Source organism: Dipteris shenzhenensis, chromosome 6, assembly GCF_047967505.1.
Source record: "Dipteris shenzhenensis isolate YYH24624 ecotype China chromosome 6, Dip_SZ_1.0, whole genome shotgun sequence".
NCBI classification, from domain to species: domain Eukaryota; kingdom Viridiplantae; phylum Streptophyta; class Polypodiopsida; order Gleicheniales; family Dipteridaceae; genus Dipteris; species Dipteris shenzhenensis.
In genome coordinates this window covers 23,399,472-23,425,430 of record NC_141601.1, presented here as the reverse complement: position 1 = coordinate 23,425,430, position 25,959 = coordinate 23,399,472, and the positions used below count along the sequence as shown (strand labels likewise).

Sequence of the window (25,959 nt, the reverse complement as noted above, 5' to 3'; positions counted from 1 at the left end):
AAATGAGTGATACACTAGCATCTTTTATAACATTGTCATTGCCATTAAGTAGAACATCAAGAGAATTCCACTTTATCAATGTGAATGCAAAAGACAATAGAGAGCTGATATTAAAAAGAAAACATCAACTACAAAAATTAGAAGACAATTCTACAAACTTAACATATGAAACAATCACTAACAAAAGGATGAAGCGTCAAAACATGGACCATATTTGCCTAGCATCCTTGGGAGCTAAATACAATCACATAAATGGAACAATCCTTTGGAGCTAAATATCACATAAATGGAACAACCAAAAACGATGCAAACTTGAAATCATATGACTAGTTGAATTTAACAAGGTAAAGGATCCAAACAACTACTTTAGAGAGCAATTATTGCTGTACTATCCATTTCAAGATCATGGAAACCAAGAACTCATAACATTCGGCACATAGGAACATACTTATCTTGCAAGAGAAAATGTTATAATAAATAGAAAAAACTTACACAAGTTCAATTATGACAAATTGCTACAAAAAATTAGAAACGTAGAGAACTTAAACATTACAAATGATAAAGACAATAACTACATTCCTAACAATATAAACTTGAATGAAGTCGAATATGATATAGGTCTAGACATGCCAATGTTGTAAAGATCTGAAAGAACTAACAATTTCATCACTGCTATAAAGAAACACTTACTATTAAGTAGATAAGATCCCTCAATAAAGAACAAAGGGATATATTTGATGATGTGATGATACACAAGAGAATTCAGTCGGAGGAAAAATACATTTATTCCTGGTGGGTGGCACAGGAACAGGGAAAACAGATCTCTTTATTCTCATTGTCCACGGATTAGTGAGATATTACAATCAAAGACTATTATGCAATGACATCAACCTGCCTAAGGTTCTTATGCTTGCATACATCGTAAAGGTAGCATACAACATAAATGGCACCACCATACCTTGTGCAATATACTTGCAATACATAGCCAGAACCTGACATCCCTGGCATGTGAAAAGCTAGATACTTTGAGTGCCCTATAGAAACAAGTACAATTGCTTGTATTTGATGAAATTTATTTTTAGAAAGAAGGACTTTCAACTTCGCAGAGTTGCATATGTGGTTTTTGAAAATAAATTTTCATGAGTACTTTGGGGATGTGGATGTCATCAACTATGACATTTTCTACCAAGCAAAGCCAACAAAAGATGCATGGGTCTTTAAAAATCAAATGATGACACATTAGACTCCATGGATAACACATTTTAGGCAACTAAAGTAAAATATTATGAGCTAACGACAACAATGAGACAAGAGTGAAAATGACTTCATAAAAGCTTTTAACTCATTTAGAAAATGACAAAGTGAAATTGACTCCATAAAAGCTTTAAACTCATTTAGAAAATGTACTGATACATAAGATCAAATCAACTATATAAACAACAAATGTTTCCATCCACCACCACAAGATCATACCTTCCTACACTCGACTTCATAAAAGCTTTAAACTCAGGATCTGTGGAATTCCTACAAGGCATATTGGAAAACTCTGGATGAGATTCGCAATGAGATGCCACTTTTAGATGGGGAGGCTGATCTGTTCCGGGTTGTTTTAGAGAGGATCCCCAAAAACTGGCCCTAATTGCCTCTCGCTCAGGATGGTAAAGAGGCTCAATGGTTCATGGGGAAGACACCCTTGCACAAGATATCAACAAAAATTATTTACAAAAGGCTCAACTGCAGTTCAACTCAATCAAAAATGGGCCATGAGCACAACCAAAAGTGGTGGAAGACATGGCTCAACAAAATTTGGAAGGGATGCACTGTAGGGAAGGCCAAATGCATTTTGGAAAATCATCAACCAATGGTTACCTGTCAAAAGCAAACTAGCAAGGAGGGTGGTAATTAACCCGGGTTGCATGCTATGTCAGAATGGGTTAGAGGACCTAAGGCATCTTCCGAGGAATTGCTCTGCAGTGAGGGAAATATGGCAGAAGATGGAAAGGGCGGTAAGGAATGCGGGACTAATATCCAAGTTTGCCATAGGTTTGCAATGGTGCTTGCCTCTCCTAGGTGACACGTTCAAGCTCCCATTGACGTTGGTGGCTAGCTGGCCATATCTGAGAGCTACGGTCATCCTAGGGATTTGGGAAGTGAGAAACAAAAACACCTTTCAGCATAAAGTGCAACCAGGTTGTAGAGTCCCTGCTATCGTGGTAGTGGGCAAGGTATTTCTTAGGGATTTTAGTAGGGTGCTTGCAAGGGAGGATCTTGTGGCTAGCCAAGCCATTCTGAATGTGGAAAGTTGCATGCTGATAGGCGAGTTTTTGCATTGCTATTCGCAGCATAGGCCTTCAGCTCGCTCCCTTATAGGGCAAGCTTTGTAATGGGTCTCTTTTTGCAAGGGGATGACCCCAGTGTTCACAGAAAACATTTTTCTCAACAAATCACAAAACTCCGAGTTTCAAATTTTGAAGGTTTTCCCTGAGAATTTGATGATTTTTTCAGTAAAATATAACTAAATTGCCTAAAATTTTGCAAATGTTACAAAATTGAGGAAATATTTTTTACGGGTGAAAATGAAAATGTTCGTTGTATATATTTTGCAGGTTTTCTGTGAACACTAGATGACCCCCCCTTTTTAATATAATTTAGCACTTTTAAAAAAAAGAAAAAGAAAAAGAAAAAAGAAAGGATTTGAACCCACCAAAAAAAAAAAGCGGGATGGACCTGATTAGCACAAACTATCAAGTTCATCCCTTAGGACCCTTGCAGGGCCAAAAAGAGGAGAAAGATTATACAAAAAGGTTGGAATGGATTGCAACACAAAAAGAAGCTAACCCAAAATAGACATGTGGTTGTCACTAAAACATAACTAATTTAGCAATTGACAACAAAATGCCACATCCCCTAGGAAGTCTGAAGAGGACCTCCTTGAGTTGTTGCTATTAGCAATACTAGCCTCAACGTAGGACAAGTATGTTGTAGCTCCAAAGAGCCTCAAACTGATCGACTGACCCATACTAACATCAATGCTCACAGATTTTGGCCACTTTTTTGCACTTTATTAGAGGAGAACCTCTAGATTTCTTGACATTTTCTTAGAGTTGTTGGTTGAGCCTCAACTAAGAGCACTTAACTAGCATTTGCACTACTAGCCTATAATTGTAAAACATCAAATGGATGCACATTCTACCTTGCTAGTGAGATCCTTTGAGCTCTAATGGAGCTATTGGTAGAGTGCAGAGAGATTGTCTTAGAGAAACTAGATTGTTTTTATTACCATTGGCTATAAGGTAGAGGGAGTGCCCTTTGGGTGATTGATTGGTGTTTTTATTACCATTGGCTATAAGGTAGAGGGAGTGCCCTTTGGGTGATTGAGTGGTGTAATTCCTCCATACTGAAGCTCAATTTTTGAGCCACCTACTTTCTAGTAGAAGGGTCTAGCATAGGTAGGATTTGACCTCACTAACCGTGCCTAATGCTCCCTACTTCTAAAGTCCATTCCTTGTTCTATTGCAAATAAGTGGCACATTTCTACATAACATCCTAAATGAGGAAACACTGGCAGGGATACAAGGTATCCTATGAACACCCGATAGATTGTAAGCCACCAAGAAGGCAGTTCTTGCTATTGTTAATGTTGTCCAGGGAGGGTAGAAGTGCTTTAGCATTAGAGGTATTTGCGCTAGGGCCCTTTGCCAATGGCATAGAGGTGTGCTTGCATGTTCGTTTTATGTGACTATGCTGGTGTTGTTTACCCTTTTCCCCTCATTCTCTCTAATTGATGAGATGGAAGAAGCATTTTGATGCCTAATATGGGTAAGGCAACTCTTTTGTCTCAAGGACTTGTTTGGTTAATGGAATGTTAGTGTGGTGAATTGACGGCTTGGGGGCTTGAAACAAGTCGTGCAAGCTTGGGTGTCAGGGTCTTGGTATCTTATCCTCCCTACAGAATGGGATTGGGAGTCCACACATGAGATGTCTGGTGGGTGTAAGAGGCTACCCCCATACAATAGCTTCCCTAGATGAATGCCCTCTTGTGTAGGGTGTTGTAAGATAGCCTGAAATTGCTGGTCTTTGCCCCCATACTTGGCTTGAAACTTTGCTACTTGTTGTGACGAGAGCAGATTGTATGTGGAGACTTTGCACCGCCTTATGTGTGTTTGTGAAAATACTGTACTAGTAAATATGTGGTGGAGGTGATGGCGGCATTGATGACTGACCTTGAAGGAGGTCTCGGTGGTACACTAGAAAGGGGGAGTAGGACAAGAGGCCCTCAATTATTGCCTTGGGACGGCCTTACTTATTAAATGCTTCCCCCCCAAGCTAGTGTGTAATGCACACAGTACCCACGCCTAGCTTGGGCGGACTATAAGAGGCCCTCCCCGCGCTCATGCTAAAGTTGGAACTCTAGCAGGGAGATGCTAAGCCAGCATTGCGAAAAGCATGTCCCCATGAATGCTTTGTGATTCCAGCATGTGAGTAATGAGGACTTGACAAGGTGGTGGTTGCAGGTTGTTTGAGCCAGTCGGAAAGAAGCTGCAAGTTGCTGCTATAATTGTCTCGCAGGGCTTTGGGAGTGGAATGATGGTGGGCTAGGATTGGCAAAATCCACAAAGCAAAGAAAAAAAGGGCATGAGGCCTTGGCCTTGGAGAGAATGATGGGTGAAATAAGCAACTAATGTTAGTCATGTGGGCAGTAATAAGAAGGGGATGTGAGGTTTAGGGTTTGGGAGTGGTGTGGACAACAAAAGGGAAGCCGTCCTCGGTCTTTGTCTTCTCTTTTGTTCGTCGCAGCAGCGGCCATCGCCATAGCTTCCAAGCTCCGCAGCTCGGCTTCATCCTCCACACGCCAGCCATGAGGTGCCTTCTCTTTTTCCTTTCTTTACTTCTCGCTTCTTTTATCTCCTTCCATCTCCTCGTTTTGGCTATCTGTTTGCTCTTTTTGCCGCTTCCCTTTCGAGGGCCTGCTCTTTGATCCCTGCCCCCGCCTCCTCTGTCGCATGCCTGCTTTTTTCGCCCGCAGATCTGTTGGAATCATTCGCGTTTTTACGTTTCCCTCCTGGGAGTGGTTTTTCCTCCACTGGAATGCAGTTTCATTTGTTTAGGCTTTGGCATCCTGCGGGGTCTGACTTTAGATTACCCCTCTGCAGTAAGCTTCAGAGCGATGTGCTGAGGGAGGCCATTTCTCAGATTGCGACGGAAGGCAAGGAGAAAAAGCGGAAGTTTACTGAAACTGTGGAACTTCAAATCGGCCTCAAGAATTATGATCCTCAAAAGGATAAGCGTTTTAGTGGGTCTGTCAAGCTTGCGCACATCCCTCGTCCCAAGATGAAGGTGTGCATGCTTGGAGATGCCCAGCACGTCGAGGAGGTAATTAAACTCAATTGTGCAGGCAACGCGCCACCAGTTGTATGTTCTCGCAGCATCTGTTTTTACCATTTACAGTCCAGTCAGAAGCTTCCGGATTTTTAGAGCGGGTTCTTCGTTCAAAGCACGTGCTGCCTTTTTTTCTTGAGACCCCATCCCAATGTAGACCACATGTCGTGGCACAGTTGGTTCTGTTAAGAGTTCGCTTACTTCTTAGTTTTGATCCATTTCAGGCTGAAAAAATTGGTCTCGACTGCATGGATGTCGATGGACTGAAGAAGATGAACAAGAACAAGAAGCTTGTGAAAAAGCTGGCTAAAAAGTACCATGCCTTCCTGGCATCTGAAGCGGTTATCAAGCAGATCCCTCGCCTTTTAGGGCCTGGATTGAATAAAGCTGGCAAGTTTCCCACGCTTGTTTCTCATCAGGAGTCCCTTGAGGCCAAGGTGAATGAGACTAAAGCAACTGTGAAGTTCCAGCTAAAGAAGGTGCTGTGCATGGGTGTTGCCGTTGGTAATTTAGAAATGGAAGAGAAGCAGCTTTTTCAGAATGTTCAGCTTAGCGTGAACTTCCTGGTCTCTTTACTCAAGAAGAATTGGCAGAACGTGAGTTTCTTATTCTCAAGCGAGCAGTTTTTCGCTATTGACATGTTCTATAAATTGTGCTCTTTACTGTTAATGGTTATCTTGCTGATGAAGCTGGGTTTTGATTTGCTGCAGGTAAGAGTTCTGTACTTAAAGAGCACGATGGGCAAGCCTGTGCGGATTTTTTAAAGTTGATGCTGGTCTTCTTACGCATCTGCATCCTCAATTTGAGGACTTTCTTATTACCACATACTTTCTTCTTGGAAATCGTACGTTCCACTGCCTCTGGTTGTACTTGTGGAAACCGTGTTCAAAGTTTTGAAGATGAGTGTAATCTGGTGGAATTCCTTTGTCCATGGTTGTTTGACTTGGATAGATAAACTCGCTATGCACCTGTCTGATGTGCCTATAAGTTGTTTTATGTCATGATTAGCAATTGATATTGTTGAGAGGGACAAATGCTACGCATAGTCCATTCAAATGACAGCCTGCGGTTGCTCTTGCCAATTTTATTTAGCATGACGCTTAATAGTATTCGTGTCTCATGAAACTTGCATCAGAATTTGACATCTATTGTTTCCTTGAAAATACCAATCGGATTCCTTGGAATTTCTTAATCAAATACATTTATTATTCTAATACAATGTCCTACTCCATAAATCCTGGGTAGATTCTCCCAATGAAGACTGTTCTCGAGTGCCTTGAGACGTCTTGTATGTGTGGAATCAAGACACGCCTGATTCTATCACACCCATAAGGTTGAAATGAACAATTGCAGTGTTTCTGCTCCCAATTTCCTGTCAACTCTGGATGAACATTGTAAGTTAGTTTCCGAGCATTGCATTACCCTATCACCTGTTTGTTAAAAGTGCTCTCTAATATGAAGTACCAGTCTACACTTGGATTATTCTTTTGGACCACTATTGGATGAAGCCTTATTGGCCTGTCACTGCAAAGTTTGCCTTCACCTTTGGACTGCTGACTGAAGAACAGAACGAACATCTGTGTATAATTGTAATGTTGAGCATGTGGTATGAATGTGGGCTTGTGTTATACTAATGGTTACCCCATTTTTGGGCATTGACTTTGGGGATGTTGCAGTATAGCTAGTCCTGGATGAGTATCATGGTTTATGGTTTTCAACTTTAGTAGGCTGAAACTGCATCATTCTGCTTGTTGCTACTGAATGGTTTGGGGATGTTCCTCAATCCATTCAGAGTTTCATTGCAGAAGGTACTTAGGTTTTCTAACCCTGGAAATTTTCTTTAATGTTAGGGTTTTTGTTTGCTCATCTGTTTAATTATGGTAGTTTATCCCTCACAATCTTTCTTAATCCTCAAACTTGCTGCCTCACTTCTAAAAAGCATTCCAATAGAATACGAAATGGGGTTTTCCCTCAAACTTTACTTCACTTGGGATGAGTGGGACAGGACATGTTTTAATTACTAGAGACAGTGAACGAGTGTGTGCGGCCTTCTATTTTCCCTTTTTCATTTAGTAAAGTCTCTTTCATGGTCCCTTTCATTTTGAAATGGCATGAAAGGGTCTAAACAGGATCTCTTTCATGAGTGTGTAAAGATGATCCCTTTCATGCCATTTAATTACTTGGGATGAGTTGGACAGGACATGTTTAATTACTAGACAGAATGACTAGATCCCTTTCATGCCAGTTCATTAGGGGAATTCTTCCAAGTTTTCGTCCAAGTTGCAGCCTGCTGGTATTGTGATAATTCTTTCTATCTTAAATGGTGTGTTGCCCTATCAGCTAGATTTAGATTTACATGCTCGTTGGGGAGAGACTAAAATGAAAACGTTTAGACTTCACAAGCAGTTGTAGCTTGAATGAAGAGATTTTGGACTAGCTTTTGATAAGCCTTCTCCTTTAGTGCTAGCCTTCGTCATGGCTGAGTCTGCCCTTCACCTCCGGAGTGCCAACAGAAACTCAGTACAAAGACTTTGTATAAATGGATGCTCAAGTATGTGTTGTGAGAGCATATTTTTATACTATGGTCTACACCCACTGTTGGGCGCTGATGATGTCAGTGGGGATGTCATAGTAGCTAGTCCTTGCTATGCATGATGGAGTTTATGGTTTTCAACCTTGTGAGTGACTATCATGAGATTGAAACTGCACTATGTTGTGTTTTTAGATGATGAGTTTGGGAATGTTCCTGGATTCATCTAGGTATATAGATCCCTTTCATGCCAGTTCCTTAGGGGAATTCTTCTCCCTCTTTAATGTGATCTTCCCCTTTCATTTAATAAATTCTCTCTCTCTCTCTCTCTCTCACACACACACACACACACACACACAAAATACAAATAGATTTTCAACTAAAAGTTGAGTAGTAGGGGGGCGTAAGGTAATGGATATCATTCAGATTAAATGGTGTGCAACAAATAAATTGGTTAATGAATGTGAATTATTGTTGTATTGTATGATAGGCCAGCTCTTTGGCTGTTGTCTTGAGATTTACAAGTTAGTATTTTTTTAGATCATGCTGATTTTATTGACGACTCACTTATCCTGAAGGGGAATAATACTTCAGTAATCCATGCTACCTTAACCTTGACCTAATCCAATATGGTTAATTGAATCTATGTAACCCTACCTTAACATATTCAAATTAACCTAACTCTCTTGCCAATTCTGGTCACTTTGAAAGCTCTTTCATAACTCCTGCAACTTGCTCACAGTGTCAAACCCTTGCAACATCCATGCCTCTTATTCTCGTCTATGGCATTTGTAAGAGGTGATATTAGTTGAAGTTGAAAGGAGTGAGGGTGCTTGGAGGAGCAGCAGAAACGGTGTAAGAGTAGAGGGAGCAAGTAGAGAGTGATAGAGCAAGGGGAGATGTTGGAAGGAGGGGGGGAAAGGTGAGGGAGATAAGGATTTGGAAAAAGAGGAGATTGGGTGTGAAGTAGTCTAGTTGGAGAGGAAGGGAAAATGAAAGAGATCTAGAGGGAGGTGAAGCTATAGAGAGCAAGGGGATGTTTTTGGACATTGCATGGCAGGGATATGATGTTTTAGTATAGTAGGGTTTGAAATTAAGTTTATAATTTAATTTGGTTCATGAGATTGACACTAACAGAATTTTGGATTAAAGTTTTGGGGGGCACACAAAGTGTCCAATTCTTTGTTTTGGCAGGTTAATTAACAACGTTGGTGAATAGGTTAATCACACCTGACAGTAGGCTAATTGTTTGCAGCAATGTCTAGGGTTTGGATATATGGGCCATCCTCCAAAAGGTGTATTAAAGGTTGGTGTTCTAGTTGTGGCCCAACATGAAGAGGCTTTTGTTGTCGGTTTTGGATTCTCATTACAAGGGGGGATTCCCCTAAAAGTTAAGAAAGAAGAGAACCCTAATCTTTTATTCCACATAGCTAAGCCCTACCATTAAGTCACAAAGTACTTATTGGGACCCTCCCCCACACTTGCATGGAGGCTCTCTTTAATACCTCCCATGACTCCTATTATTGTCTTCCCCATTAATTGCACTCCTCCCCTAGTCCCATAGTTTGATCATATGCACTTTCTCTCTTCCTTTTAACCCCTTTCATCAATTAATAGTGCTTTGCAAATCCCAAATGTCCTTTTGCTCCCAAATATTACACAAAGCAATTTTAAAGATTTCAATGCACAAGCTTCAACATGTTAATATAACTTCAACATGTTAATATAACTTGCAAATGACAATTACTTTCTTGTCGTGGTTTAACATAAGCTACATTGGAACGCATTCAATAACGAAATAGGACACACTTGCACTCATTGATTTAAAGATCAAAATGAATGAAATTCTATTTTTGTAATGATTTGTCCAATTAGCACATATCAACTATTTAGATTAAGTAATAAAAAACTCGACCAAATGGACACAAACTAAAATTTGTTATAAAAGCACTAAAAGTGCATTAAAATCTCTTATTATGCCAAAATAACAAAAATTGTAGAAGCATAAAGCAATCATGTCAATTATTTTAATGTAAATTTATAAAACTATACAATCTAAAGTGAATTTCGATTATACTACAAAAATGCATAAGTGATGATCAAACAAGCAATCACTTAGTTGATGATACCATCGATTAATCAAATTGCTAGGTTGATATCATTGTCTGAGTGAATGCTAGGTCGACAACATCATTGAGCAAGCATATAGCTCGGTCAATGATATCAATGCTTTGCCAATGATATCATTAAAGAAGTTGTAAACATTAGATAGATTTTCCATTCGCCACCATCGAGTGAAGAAAATTACTACCTTGCATTCACTAGCATTGAGTGAGGAAGTTCACAATTCTCAATTTACCAGCTTAAGGCCAAAAACCTTGTGCATCTATTTGGGAAATGTGCCTAGGGGCAAGTGAATTAATGTATCCAAAGAAGGGCTAGAAAAGGTGCATCAAAGATAGGTCTTAAAACATGTGACATGTGACATCTAAGATCGATCTATGGATTTTATAGCTTAAAGAAACGAAAATGGAAATACATTACGAATTTTTTGACTATGTATGGCTAGGATGTTGATTGCACCATAGTCCGATATGCTACATGATAAAGTTCCCAGGATTGGAAGAAGGTTTGGGTTGAGGCAGAGCATAATATTTTAGTATTAGAGCATTAGGTGGTCGATTTGATTGCACTAGAGCTATGGTTGTTAGAGCAATGATTGTTAGTTGTAATTAAGCAGGAAGTTTTTAGATTAGCTTGCATCGATTGTAACAATTGGTGTGGGGTAGTGATAGATTGGGAAACACAAGTGAAGGATGCAATTGTGGGTCTTGGAGCATCGATATCTAATGGTCTTTAAGGCCGAAGAACGTCTACCCAACTAGTAGTAAAGTACTACATTTGGCTTGAGATGCTAAATGTAGTATCTGTTGAGGAGAGGATCTATGGTAAAGGTGGGTTTGGTGGTACTTTGGGGAATTGCAGGTGGGTAGCATGATGGAATCACGTCAGTGATTTGAAGAATAACAGGTTGTTGAGTTGCGTTGAGTTTGTTTGTTGCATTGTCTTGATTTCGCATTCTTGTCAGCAATGGGATTGTCTGGTTGTATGTTTTGGAGCTATCCAGAAGGTAGTATTGCAAGGTTGACAAAGTGTTTGAGCAGGATTAATATTATATTAAATAGCAAACGTGGGTGGTAATTTGGTTGCAGGCCATGCTCAATTATCAGATGGGGATATTCGCATGCCAACGTTGACTACAAATGCTTTTTTGCTTGCAATCCCTTCATGATCAATGCTTTTTTTTTTAGTGGACTAAACATTCTTGACAATATATTGATAGAGGTCAACATATAAGTTTGAAGGACAGAGAGATGTGGGGTGTTAGTTTTGAAGACAAACATGGCGCATTTGGACTTAGACAAATACAAGGGGGCACCTTATCTTTGTCTTTTTGGATTGATTATACTTCTGTTATATTACAACTTTACAATTTTGGAGTTTGGGTATTTGGATTATGCTTGTATGCAATTGCAATTACAATTTTGGATAGTGTGTACTTTTTAAAAAAGAACCCCCAACTCTTTAGACACGAAACTTGGAACTCTAACAATAAAGGTAAAACACTGGAAATGGAATGGAAATTGAAGGAGGAACCTCATGGGTGGATCTGGTAGAATTAGGAGTCTGGCTGATGCAGCAAAATCACACACAATGGCCCATACACTATCCAGTAGAAATGTTGCCTTAAAGGATGCTTTCATCAACTACTACAGGCTAAGCAAGGGCAGTCAGAGTTAAGAAAAATGGTCTAAGTTGTGTCTACAAGACCATCCAGTTAGTCCTTTGATCGCGAAACAAAAAGAAAGGTGAGGAGAGAAGGCCTATGCTTTGGATGCCTTCAGCTTCATCAGTGGAAGGATTGTCCATGTGGTAAGTCTACATGGAAATAGAGGAGAGTCCCAAAGTTGATCAAATGCAGCTACAATTGCTTGGTCTTCTTAGAGGCTAGTATCTATGTTATTGTGTTGCTAAGCTAGAACATAGTGCACCTAATAACATCTTATCTAAGACCATAGGGAAATGGGGCATACAACTTCAATGCAACAAAGTTACTTAAGATGATAGGGCAAGTAGCCAACCATGATGTCGTAATGGTGTTTGACTCTATGTCAATACACAATGTAATTAATTGAAACTCAAAAGCTAATCCATCTGACTACGTGTATACACCTAGATTAGCAGATGAAAATTCTACTAAAGTATGGGACCAAAGGGTTATGTAGTTAGAGCTTTGTATTCATGACTATGTAGAGAAACGAGACTTTGAAATGACTAGGCTTTCTCACTCAAATATAGCCCTAGGAATGGCCTAAAATTTTAAGAAGAATCTAATTGTTGATTGGAAGAATCACATTTATCAATTCAAGATAAACAATGTGCAATACGTTTTGCAAGGTGAAAAAGATTTACCTTAGGGACCATTGGTCTCAACGATGGAAGTTCAAAAACTCCAAAAAGAGTTTTTATTTCTTTCTATAGCACCAATAGAGTCGATCAAGAATGTGTTGACTAGTACTGAGCATACACAAGTTCACAGATTAGATTGCAAAGGAGCTCTATGATTTTTTAAAGGGATGAATTGCCTTATGGGTTACCTCTAGATTGGAACATCCAGCACAAGATTGGACTTATCTTGGGGGGGAAACCTATAAATAGGCCTCCCTATAGCTTCAACTTTCCTGAAGAAGCTCAGGTGCTAACGAAATTGGATTGACAACCCAATTCCTCATCTTTCGCTTCGCTTGTGATATTGAAAAAGAACAAAGATGCTACTATTTGTTTTTGTATAGAGTACAAAGGATTGAACAATATCACCATTAAGCACAAGTATTCAATGGCTCAGATATATGATTTGCTAGATGCATTACATGGAGTCATAACTTTAGCAAGATATATGGTTATCATCAGATGCAGCTTAGAGCCAAGATATATCTTTAGCAAGATATATCTTAACAGTGGTTATTATCATATGTAGATTAGAGCCAAAGATGTGTCTAAAATGGCTTTCAAGAGCAGGTTTAGTCACTAAGAGTTCTTGGTAATGCTGTTTGGGCTTACGAATGCACCAGCGATATTTGCCATGCTTATGAATGACTTACTACACGTGTATATTGAGAAGTACTTTAATGACGACATTCTTATTTACAGTAAAAGTATCATTGGGCATCGTGAACACTTAAAAGAAAGTGTTCAATACTTTGAGAAAATGACAATCTATTTTTTGATAGAAACAAAATTGTTCTATGCATGGTTGAACTTGAGTATTTGGGGTTCATTATATACTACTGATGGGATTGAAATGGATCCGAAGAAGGTGGTTGCAATATTGCTGAGATACTTCTATAAGTGCCTATTACGTACCTCTTTTGTATATGTGATGTATTCAATCCAACAAAATTTCACCATCCCTTGTCTTTTATTTTCATGCATTTTATTTTTGCAGCATAATATTATGTATGGGGATAGAATGAACAAGAGAGTTTTAACACTATAAAGAGGGTAGTAGCCTCAGGTCAAATGTTAAAAATTGTTGATCCCCAGAAAGCGCTTTCCTAGAAAGTTGAAACTAATACAAGTGGCATGTAGAATGAGCGGTTCTTCTCCTTCTCCAAGAGGGAAGGCTTTAAAAATATATCTCAACGTAATAACTGCACAACTCATGAACAAGAGTTGTATGCTGTTATTCATGCCTTGAAAGCATCAAGGCATTACCTGTATGGTTCAGAGTTTCACGTGGATGTGGACCATGATACTTTGAAGTATTTTTTTAAACAGCCAGACTTGAGTGGCCTCCAAGCTAGGTGGGTAGAGCCCATGCAGGATTTTAATATGAACATTTGATATTGAAGAGGGAAGGAAAATAAGGTTGCTGGTGTGTTGTCACACATTATGCATAATATGAATTTCATGGTCTTAGAGATTGCTCCATTGACCAAAGTTAAGGGAGACTGAAAAAGTGGGATGAATTTGTCAAGAGCCTTTGGATTGAAGCTATCATGACTAAATCCTAGGTAATAGGATGATGTGGCATCTAGAAAAGGTATGCTAAAAGATAATGGCAACTACCTTGTACCTAGTTAAAATGATTTCAGATATAGGTTCCTTCAACAATGCCATGATAGCTCATGTGTGGGACATCCAAGTGTCGAGAAGACATGTGATCTCATGAAATCCTATTTCTTTTGGCCAAATATGAAAAAGAATATTCATGAATATTTAACACATTGTTTCTCGTGTCGAGTAAGGCAGAGCGGGTGAAGTCACGTGGATTTTTGCATCCCTTGTACCATTAGGGAGATAGGAAAGCATTTCCATGGACTTTATTTTTTATCTACCTATGACACAAGGGGGATATGATTCTATCCTTGTGATGGTTGATTGTCTTACTAAGATGGCTCACTTTATTCCAACTAGGGAGTCTATTAGTGCCCCGCAAGTGGCAAATTTTTTAAATAATATATTTAGTCGACATGGATTATCCAGCTGCATAGTGTCAAATACAGATACTGGATTTACCATTCATTTTTAGACTACGATGTTTGATGCGCTAAGGACTAAATTGGGAATGAGAAGTGGGGATCACACATAGATGTTGGTGAGGGTGATGGCACTGACTGTATAGATCTAATGCCAAAGGCCTTGGTGCATCATGGCCTAGAAGAAAATGAATTGAAGTGTATCAAAGAAGGGTAAGAAAAGGTGCGTCAAAGATCGGTCTTAAAAATGTGACATGTGGCATCTAAAACTATCTAAGGATTTTATAGCTTAAAGATATGAAAACAAAATGCATTATGAGTTTTAAGGCTAAGGAGATATGTATGGGACGAAATTGATTGTGCCATAGCCCAACATGCTATGTATTTAAGTTCCTAGGATTGGAAGAAGGTTTGGGGTTTTGGGCAAAGCATAATAAAAACATTGCATGTTGGCAATTTGCAATTCGCTACCTTCAAGTAGGATCAAGAAAATTCACTATCTCTATGTAGGGAAAATTCACTACCTTCATGTAGGGGGAATTCGCTATCTCCTTGTGAAGAAACCTCTCCATGTAGAGGAAATTCATTGTAGGGAAGCAACACAAGATGATTCTTGCATGAGATTTGATGCAAAGTTAGAAAAGAAGAAATAAATCTCTTAATATAGAGATTGCATGAAACATAGCTTGAAATATAGCTTCTTTAGAGAACTCTTTGTGACACTAGCTACTTCTTTTCTCATGATAAAAAGTTATATATATTGATCAAAACGTTTATTTTTAATGTTAAATTCAAAGGTTAATCTACTCAAACATTTCCCATGTATAAAAGAATATGTCTACATGCTTCTAAATATTTGACAAGATTTTCATTGACATTCTGTGATTTTATTTACTAAATTTAGTATAGCTTTAACAAAGTTAAAAATATGTATGCTTTTATGAGAAATTGAAGTCATCTAACAACATATAAAGTTAAAAATAAGCATGAAATGAACTTTACACATGCTCCACATGCGTAGACTTGAAGGCTTTACATAATCAATGTTAAGAGCCGGAGAAAGGTGCGTATAATGTTATCGTGAAATTTTGTTATTTTAGGGAAAATAGTTTTCATAGAACATCTTAGATTATTTATTATACTTACAAAAAAGAAACTACGAAGTTGCAAAAGCATCAAGAAGTGCAAGCTTTCGAAAGAAAGAAGCTAGTGAAGCATCGCAAGAAGAGCTACCAAGAGCCTAAGAAGTACCTCACCATCATCATTCATAGGATGGATTAAAACAAGATCAATCTATCAAGAGCCTAGGAAGTACCTCTTCATAGGATGGATCGAAACAAGATCATTCTATGTCACTTCAAATGAGTGCCTAAGGATTTGAACGAGGGTAACTTCATCATATATTGGTTTTAGATGCGGCTCAATGAACTATTATTCTAGCATGTTGTTTTGCTCTTCTAGTGCCACATTGTCGACTATCACCATGCAAACAATTGGTATCGCCAGATTGGGCTGCTCATACTTCTTGAATATTTTTGAAATGTCTACTTCAAAAATTGGGATTGGCATCCAAAAACTTATGCTCATCATCATCATCTAAATCCCTCCCACGATGATTCTCTGCACCGTTCCTTTTTCTTTAAAGACGTCGTGGGAATCATTTTGCATTATGTGGCCGATTGCATGATGACCCACAATGAATTAACCTAAGAAATGATATTAACCTTGAAGTTCTAGTTTTATATGATGCATTAAGGAACTAGGTTGCAGAAGGCAGCCTTTCCGTCGTGGAGCAAATTACTAGTAACTCGAAATTGAACTTGAATCCTAACTTTTTATCAACTTTTTAAAGGAAAAAGGCGAATGAGTAAAAATGTGGACATGACACGATGCAGGGTCCGTTATGACCCAATCCTCCCTGCAAATGTAAGGGGTGGTGATTTCTTATTGACTAGGCCATATTGTTTGTCCATCTTGGGAGTTGAAGCTGAACAAATAAGGCAACTCACAAGAGCTCATAACTGATCCTCATTGCAATATTGTCACATGGACTACAATCATATGAATAAAGGTGTCCATATCTTTCGATCTTGCATCTAGCTTGGATGTCCTTGCTCCCTCGCATCGAAAACATGCATCAAAAGAGAGGAATGTTGTAAGAATTCAGATCGAAAAGAAGCAATTTTGAATGGACCAGTAATTCAAAATATTTGTATGATAATATATAATATATAATTATTATAACCACACATAGTGTGAGCGGGGAGGCGGCGCGCTTCCTTCCCCAAAGAGTTATAATCCGAGTGAATGGGCCCTTCCCCGTGCGCCGAGAATATAAGTGCTAATAATATAAATGCCAAGAATATTAGCGCCGAGAATAAGTCTCGCGAATGGATAAGGTGTTGGCATATTACCTGAGTGTCAATAGTCGTAATCATAGTCAAACGGGGTAAGTCCATTGCAAGTTCCCTTCCTCCCGTCTCTTTGTTGAGCTTTGAGCTCGAGTTCCCTCCACCAGCCCATCAATGAAACTTGCAGGCTTTGAATCCGTTTGTAGCGTCCGGATTGATGGAACACTGGATATCTGTGTCCAGCCAATGAAGGAATTAAAAGGCATAAAGTTCTTCCAAAAGCAAAGGATAATCTGTGTCGGATTCTTTTCGAAATTTCAGAGGGGTGTGCCTTTTGTCCTCGGGGATCTTGCTTAGCCCACGACTTCAGAGTCATTACCTTATAGTCCTTGACTCTTAGGCGCCACTCTTCCCTTTCCTTGCTTCTTCTCTTCATCACTTGTCGCTCCCTTCCCCGCCAAGGCATTCTGTTGCACCCTGGATTTGTAAGCCTCTAGGAAGGCATCGCGAATGGTTAGCAGATCGTCAAGCCTCTAGACAACCATATGCAATATTAAGTTCAACTTGAGGGCCAGTTCAAGAGTTGGCAAGCAGCGAGCGAGGCAACTAAAGGAGGATTCCATCGATCAGCTACTACGAGCCGGACCCTCTCACTGATCCGTGCATGATCATTGCATCAAATTCGGTTGTGAGGGCGTGCCAGTGAAGTCTTATTTGACAGCTGCATTGTTTTTCTATTCCAAAAAGCGAGGTCAATTTTCTAAATATATATCGACAAATGCAAGTTGGCAAGCAACTTGATGTGACAAATTCGACACGAACTTTTAAACCTGGGAAAACCCAATCAATCGTCTTACATTTCGTAAAAGTCTTAGCCGCTTGAATATCATTTACAGGGATAGCTAGATGGAAAGGCATGGTCGGTAAAGACTGTCTGTTCGCTGCAAGAGGAGCATGGAGCATGATCGGGTTGCACGTCTGTGTACAGTTTTGCACCCTACATCTGTGGCACAAGAATGTGTCAAGAAATTGTAAGGACAATGTTGCGTAGCTTGTGACACCAATTCAATTGATCGAATCAAGTCTGGAGAAACAACAGAGGGTAGAGCTTGACAAAAGTGTGTCACATCCAACTTCACAAAACATCATAGAGAATAAGAATAAAGTTGGGTTAGCATATTTTTGCGTGCTAAAGGAGAACGTCATATTTCAAAAAGTGAAGTTAGGATTCCTTCTTATAGGCCACATAATGATCATATTGATTAGATGTTTAGTTGATTCTTGATAAAATTGAGAAGGAAGGAAGCATGGGATGGAGATGCAATGGCCCACATTTTATTGGACACATATGTGCCAAAACCAATAATTGCAAACAAGAAAACAATAATTGATTTTAGTCGCTTTGTGTTTGGGGAGCGTGAGCGAACTGATTGATGAATCAGCTAATCTTTCAACACGAGTTTCAAGTTCCTTTCCACGTCACCATCTTGGGTTTAATCGAAGGATTTAAGTTCTTGAAGTGTGCTCCAACACATGATTTGTATGTTGCACCATTACAACCTTTGGGATCAATGAAAGATGTATAACAAGCTGGAGGGGAAAGATGTAGATCCTGGAAGTTCACTGAATGAGATTAGGGACACAGTCAAGCATGCTACTACACATTTTAACAAAGACACGTGTGATTTTAATCGGCCACTATGCATCGAAAGAATGTTTGTAGATGCACATGTGAATTTTTCTTTAACCCCCCATGTGCTTGCACGAACTACCTCGAGGAGGATACAGATGTACCTTGGAGCAAGAATGTTCAATAAAACCAGGGAAAGAATTGAAAAACGTGGAGTGGTGGTATGATGGTCGTCATGTTAGCTAGAGATGATTCTAGGGATTTCCTTTTTGGATTGCTAACATTGTAAAAGTCGAAAAGGAATGATCAAAGTCAATGTTTTCCATGAAGTCCACAAATGTTTTTTAGGGTCGTAACAAGGAAGCGTGGCGGGGAACAAAGAATTGTCCGACGCTTGACACAACTTGTTGATTAAGAACTCCTTAACGTAGAGTCTTTTGCGATGATCAAGTGATTTATCTGTCCCATGTCCTCCAAAGTGGACCAATGTTCCATATCGTGAATGGGAAGAGCCCATGTTATCAATGGAAAGACAAGTTACAACCTTTGCAGCACTCAAACTTTTGATGCAACTTGATGTTCAGTCATCATGGTTGCTCCCTCTTGTCATCGTGGCAAGAGTAGCTAGAGCAAGTAGGGAGGGAAGGTTAGTGTAGAAAAGATGAAAGCATATACTGATCGCTCCTCCATCTCCCAGTCTATGAATATAGTCTCTCCTAGAATATGAAAGTGTATGTCTATCCGAATGGCACTCCAAGAAAAGAGGAACATGAGAGGTATCATACAATATTAGTTGAAAAAGATAAGTCATAATAGAAAAGGAGACGCCATGAAATGGGGTGGGGAGTGGAAGCCATTAGAGTCCAAGAGGAAAAAGAGGTAGGGAGGTAAACAAAAGTAACTCCCAATCTAGTAAATAGGGACATGCTACCCCAAAACTCACCTTAAAATAGAGAGGTTCTATGAGTGAATTTAGGCCTCGTAGGAGGGCTTTAAACCACTTACCTCTTATCCATTTCTTATAAGTCGTCCAAACATCCCCAAGACCATATATATCTCCTCTCTATTGTATTCATTGCAATCTATATCTAATGCATCCTCTCATATCCAAACTCCCTAGCCTTAATCACATGTGCAGTTACAGCTTCTTCCTTACGTTGCTTTCTCTGCTTTATATTATTTCTTCCTATTCCTTCATCCCTTTGCTATATTATTACCGTTCTCCACTACTATCCTTACCTAGTCACTACAAGGATCATCAAGTTGCATAATGGGTGTTTAAGGGTGTGACAAGCCTTTGTGACCAGTGAAATTGGTTTTGGGAAGTTAAGCTGCCATCGAGTGCCTACAGCAATATGTTAGGAGAACAAAGAGGTTAACAAGAAAGAGCACGTTACATTTATGCTTGTTGTGGGCCTCAACACAGCTATGATGTGTATGGTCTTTTCTCCTTTACTTTGGCGAGGAATGCCTGCTTCCAAAGCTCAGTTGATTGAAGCCCCTATTTCAATGCGATATAATTAGATGCTTTCAATAGCTACACCAAAAGGCTCACTTCATTGCCATGAAGGCCATCTCAAGTTGCTTGGCAACGCGTTGATAAGGTATTTCAGCATTGTGAATGCAAAGTTTATGAGGCAGTTTTGATAGGAGAGTGTTTGGTTGTGAAATACTGCAGATTTGGCTCAACATGCATATTTTATATAAGACCTTTGTTTTCACAAGGTCCAGGGCTTTTAAAACGGTTTAAGATTACAATAATGTGAGGTTCAATGGGGTCCCTGAAAGTACTCTGTAATCCAGGTGGGAAGCATGTCAACCATGCATTTATGCAAAGCATATGCAGCTGGTCAGCCATGCTAATACTTTATTCTGCTAATTCATATCATTAGGCTTCTGTGACGTTAGGCCCTCCTTCAGTTTAAGGTATTGCTAAGCATTTTCCATGTGTTAGATCCTTTGCTTGCCCCTATTCTCTATACAGAAAGCCTTTAAAAATTACCAGATTGAGAATTAAATATCCTTTCAGCTATCCATGGCAAGTCAGTACTTAAATACACTTATTCTATTACATGTCTGGAAACGCTTGCCTATGTTTTCCAGGACTAAAACCCTCTATTCTAGATCTTCTCCTCCAAGGTGAATAAAAATGTGTCTCAGATGAAAATGTGTTCCCACTGCTATTCTGCTTGAGCAACTTGGATTCCCTGATATCATGCTCCTCCATCATATTATTCGCACCTGTAAATCTGTTAAAATCACCCATTGACTTCTTGACCTCAGCGTGAGTGAATGGTGTACTGGGAATGTGACTCTCCTTACAGGATTCAGAATTGAACTCACTGCCACTTCTTGATGTATGGTGTCTCTTTTTTGTGAACTGATGTTCTCTGTTCGAAACAAAGCCCTTATCCAGACTATGAAAACTTGACAGCTCTGCAGAAACACACTTCCTCTGCTTCAGTGGGGCCATAGGACCCCTCCAAACCTTTTGTGGACAAGGGTGCCTGTATTTCTCAGAAATTGAGAGAGAAGGCTCCCAATTCACATGTCCAGCTCTTTCTGCTCCAACATTTACATTATCAGAAGAGGGTTGTGAAGCAGCACAGACCTTAGGCCACCATAGCCTGTGGGAAGTACCTCTTCCACTAACAGCAATGCCCTTCCTTAACAAACGTGAGGAGCTAGTTAATTGTCCATTATCATGCAAATCAGTTCTGCTGATTTCAGTTTTAAGCACAATTGCCTTGTCTTTTAGCAAAGCTTCTTTTTCCTTCTGTTCACTTGCAGCCTGATGTGACCCATCGTCTCTGTCAGAAATTGCAATGGTTGCCCTCACGCTCTCTCCTTTAGATTTTAAATCCATCTGCAGTAAAAGGAGGTCCAAATTCAGAATCCTAAACTGACATAAACCATGATATGCTGGGACAACCACACCTTTGACAATAAAACCTTGATACTGAAAAGCAATAGAGTAGAAGAAGAGAAGCCAACAATGTCTATCTGAGGTCCAAACCTATGATGAAGCCTGTCAGGATGTTTGGTTGCATAGCAGATGTGCAACCAAACATCCTGACACGTTATATGACCTTCAGACGCGGAAGTTTGAAAGGTGCAGGGGTATGCTTGGGCTGCAAGCAATAAGGAAAACTGTTTGAAGTTTATTGGTGCCATTTCTGGACCAAGCCTTTGGGAAATTTGTCTATCTAACCGGCCTATAACAGTTTTTGGTCTGCCTGTGGCACTAGACGTCACCTACGTTTGCACTACAAAGGTCTAGACTAAGTCTTTGTTTCTGTGTTTCTATACTCATTTTCTTTGCTTCGATCTCCTGTACAACATCTTGCTTTTCAACTTTCTAGCTTTTTCTGGGTTTCTACTCCTAGTTTAGGCTCTTCTCTCTCAGTTCACAAGTTCCTCGTCTGATTACAATTTCATTCCTAGCATTGCTCCTACCGCTCCTCCTTGCAAGCTCCATCAGTCTTTTACTCTCTTGCTTCCTCTCCCCCACTGTCCAATGCTCCTCAATCTTTGTAAGATGATCAGCCATGTTGTCACCTTCGTGAATTTCAAACAAGATCCTTCTTGAGAAAAACAACTCTTGCCTCATTTTTGGCCTAATACATGGTCTCAAGAATCTCCCATGCATGCTGCGAAGTTTTGAACAGATGTGAGGAATGATGTGTCGGCATATACACACCTTCACCTCTACATCAGCACCTTGTAGTGCCTGCCATGCATTATGGGCCTCTTGCTGCAAGCGCATGTTTAATGCATCTTGAGTCCTCAGACGTGCTTGCATGGCCGCAAGCTCACGAGGATAGATTCCTTCTCCAAAAGCACAAGAGTCTTTGTACATAAAGTCTTGAAAGTTAGGAACATCTGGTACAAATTCTTCACTACAAGGAGGATCCTCTCAATTTCTCAAGGGCCAAGTGCTTCAATATTGACACAGCCTTGGGCCTAAGAAGTTGGATCAATGGGTGAAGAAGCTCTCTCTTTACTAAGTCTCAACCTTTTTCCGAGGCAAACAAGAGTGTGCAATGCTTCCATTAAGCTCACAAGGGAGCCACCCAATGGTGGAAACCATGTTCAAAGCAAGATTCAAAGAGGTCTTCATCCTCCTATCAGCACATGGGAGGCAATGGTTGAAGCTATGAACAAGAAGTTTGTACCTTGGGGGTATAAAGAAAGTCTACTACACCAATGCGGTTTTTCAGACGATCAGTGCATGAGAGCTTTCACCTATTTATTTTGAAAACAAGGGTGCAAGACTCTGAGGAGAGCCTCACCATCAAGTATATGGGGAATCTCCTTCCTCACATTTACCAAGAACTGGATTTATTCTGTCCAAAGACTTTGGATGAAGCTTATTTAATGGCAGAAAGGGTAGAGAGGAAGGTGGGCTCTACATCTCTAAGTCCTATTCATCAATCTCTTCCAAGAACTCAGAAAAGATATTAGCAACCTCTTCTTCAAGTGGAGGTCACTCAAAGTAGTGGCTACCACCTGAGGAGTATGCAAAGCAAAGAGGAAAAATGCTTTGCACTTGCAAGAAACCAAGACACTCGGAGAAAGAGTGCAAGGCAAAGCATCATTTTCATGTACATGTGACAAATGAAGTGTTCAAGCTTAAGACAAAGTCAATTCTAAGCTCCAATTGATGTCTCGATCTTTTCATACCCATAAATCTTCTACCTGTCAATGCTCTCTTAAAGGGAAAGGGAAAGATTGCTTAATATACGATTGCAGAATATTGCTTTAATAAAAGCAAGCTTCCTGGCTTTTCAAAAACCTTCAGCCTCGTATGCCCCCATCCAAAAGCACTCATCTGAGCAGGGAGCAGCTGTGATCAGCAGTATGTTCCTGTCAGATGCGCAATCAACACCCCTTTGGTTCGAATTCTCCAGCCTCTACCAGTGCCCATCAATTCACAGCAACTGCGATGCATATCATTCAGGCTTTCAGCAAGCAATCGCACCCTATAGCAGCCCCTGACAGGCAACCCTCCTACAGGACAGCCACAGCAATCATTGCCCAGCTGCTGTCTATCCTGTCAACCTACAGCAGATTGTCTTAAAATTGATTGTTCTTACAGTCCACCCTGGACTGCGATTACTTAGTAACAAAGAGATACACATAAGTCAGAGGGTTAAAATGGATCAACCTCAAAGATAGGATTTACTCCAAATTCTCCAGATATATAAGTCGAAGAGGGGACAATCCTCGTCAAACCTTCGGAGGAAACTATTATGACAATAGAGTTACGTTGGTTTTCTAAGTAGAGTAAATTATTGACGAGGGAGGAAAAGGATACGGAGGTACTCACAGATGAGATCAGCTCGATGGGAGCTTCGAAGCTACTTTTGTTGCAGTGTCTTGGTATTATATAGCCAGCACGTACGAGTGCTTTTCGCGCAAGTGTTACCTTGACCAATACGCGGAAGTGCTTTTCGAGCACGTGTTACCTTGACCAACACACGGTGTCACGTTCGTAGGCTCAGTTCACACCACCCGGTTGTCATCCTCCAAAACAGCCTCAGGCCCGAATCCTCCAAAAGTGGTTTGGCCCAATAGGAGGGATACGCCTGAACACTGCTGCAAAAGATTTGTGTCCACCCTATGAATGCCGGCTATCTCCTCCAACCACTACATGATTGGCTCCTCCAACCGCTTAGACCAATCACACACGTTGGTGACATGCATTAGCAACCCGATGACCGCCAACTTGTGTGGTGTGAATCACCACACCTAGTAACCATCCTCCAATTCTATTTCCTACTTCATTGGCGGGCGGGTAGTTTGAACCCACCCTTATTAGACCACCAAGATGGAGTGTCGGCGCCATGTCTTCAAGGGTTTACACACTCATTGCCCACCCATGGTTTACACACTCATTGCCCACCCATAAAATCCACTGGATAAGACAAACCAAAAAGAGCTAGAGTTGCAACAGAGCATTTGGGCGAGATTGTTGCGTCAACTATGATCGCGGGAGCCTATGGTTTGGTTATGGCAAGGTGGGAAACTAGAAGGCTTGATAGTGCTTGGCAAATCATGGGCCTAGAAGGTTGGAGTCTAGGGTCACCCCTAGGCCTAGAGAACGTGCAAAGGATAGCCCAAGATAGGGATTAAAAGAAGGGGTCCCCTATGTGTCCCCCATGGCACCAAGTGGAAAGGCCACATGTCAAGCACTGGGGGCTAGGGGCAGAGTTCTTGAGAGAGCTCCAAGAAAGGAGAGCTCTCTCTCTCAAAGCAAAAGAGGTTTTTCTCGAACGATTGTGGCTGGGTGTGGTTAATGTGAAACAAGCCCTCCGTTCTTGTTGATGTAACACCGGTATCATATCATGTTTCCTGTCTAATGTAGAGCGATTCTTTTCAGAAAACGATGTTGTTCTACCTTTATATGATAGCATAACTTTGCAAGAAGCGATTTAGACCAAGACTTGCACTTACAATGACATGGCCATTTACAAATGAGTCACGACCTTTGAGGCCTTCCAGATTGTCACGAGATTGTTCCATACGCATTTCTGAATCTTTGGTTCAATAAAAAGACAGCAAAGCTCAATGCCAAACATGAGAAAACTTGGAATGTTGGGGCCCGATCGAAAGGCTATTGTAAATGAAAGGCCATCTATTGGCTCTGATACCAGTTGAGAGTGCTCTCAACGGAAGTGGAACAAAAGAGGGTGAGAAAGAGAGAGAGAGAGAGAGAGAGAAAGAGAGAGAGACGGAAGAGAGCCACATAAGTTTTGGTGGGTGCTGAACACCCTAATCTTCTATGTCATCCATATATGTGTGTGTGTGTGTTTGAGTATTATGCATAACCAGGGTTAAGGTTTAACCCCCACAGCAAGGAAGCACTCAGCAGCTTCGATTGATGAAGCAACACTTTAATGACCATAAATAGATGGTAGTATTGGTGTTATAGACCTCAAACGATTCAAACAAATGGGAGAAGAACAAAGCACAATTTACAAGGAACCAACAGACTTCCCCCGTTAAGATAAAGTTTACAGCCATGGCGCCTAACATGAATACGTAGGAGAAAAGAAAGAAATTTACGATAAGGCCATTCCTTGTGTACATCTTCAATACGCTTTGAGAAGCGTTAGATGCATTAGACATGAACATCAACAGATGAGCAGCCGTGTTGGGCAACTTATGCAAAGCTTGCAGCTCACGAATTAATGAATCCCAGCACATTGTAGCTCCTTAAAAACCAATATGTTGTTGCTACGATTTCTTGGAAGAAGCCAGAGTCAAAAATTGATTTCCTGGGTTGAGTTCTACAGAACAACAAAGCTACCACATCCCCATAAAGTTCAAGAACCTTAGAAAAAAAGCCACATCAACAAGACCTTTCTACTCATCTCAAAGTTTTCACCCCCCTCTCTTTTGAAAGGTCTTAAAGCTTTTTGTTCATTTCTCTCTTCAAGGGTTGAAGTTCACACCCTTCATAATCTTTAGCCTCACCAGATTCAAAGAAGAAGATCGAAGATCAGAATCGAGGAGACTTGAAAAGAG

The 25,959-nt window shown here is 40.2% G+C and overlaps 2 protein-coding genes across 2 annotated transcripts; one reads left to right on the top strand and one right to left on the bottom strand.

Annotated features, from left to right (window-relative positions):
- Positions 1–4,718: 4,718 nt before the first annotated feature.
- LOC147900950 (large ribosomal subunit protein uL1) lies at positions 4,719–6,308 on the top strand. The gene is made up of 4 exons (XM_087375671.1): positions 4,719–4,863; positions 5,154–5,373; positions 5,604–5,975; positions 6,090–6,308. Exons 1-4 carry the CDS (start codon positions 4,859–4,861, stop codon positions 6,141–6,143), a joined length of 651 nt encoding a protein of 216 aa, XP_087231797.1. The 5' UTR covers positions 4,719–4,858; the 3' UTR covers positions 6,144–6,308.
- Positions 6,309–20,474: 14,166 nt separating this feature from the next.
- LOC147900949 (uncharacterized) lies at positions 20,475–23,795 on the bottom strand. The gene is made up of 2 exons (XM_087376274.1): positions 23,597–23,795; positions 20,475–21,295 (listed from the first exon to the last, which is right to left on the bottom strand). The coding sequence occupies exon 2, from the start codon at positions 21,293–21,295 to the stop codon at positions 20,498–20,500; it is 798 nt and encodes a 265-aa protein (XP_087232400.1). The 5' UTR covers positions 23,597–23,795; the 3' UTR covers positions 20,475–20,497.
- Between the last annotated feature and the right edge of the window lie 2,164 nt (positions 23,796–25,959).

Excerpts from the sequence above, each read along its gene's own strand:
- LOC147900949 (XM_087376274.1), bottom strand. The coding sequence starts at position 21,295 with ATGGATTTAAAATCTAAAGGAGAGAGCGTGAGGGCAACCATTGCAATT.
- LOC147900950 (XM_087375671.1), top strand. Across the intron at positions 5,374-5,603 it reads ATGCCCAGCACGTCGAGGAG|GCTGAAAAAATTGGTCTCGA; the intron begins GTAATTAAACTC and ends GATCCATTTCAG. Across the intron at positions 5,976-6,089 it reads TCAAGAAGAATTGGCAGAAC|GTAAGAGTTCTGTACTTAAA; the intron begins GTGAGTTTCTTA and ends GATTTGCTGCAG.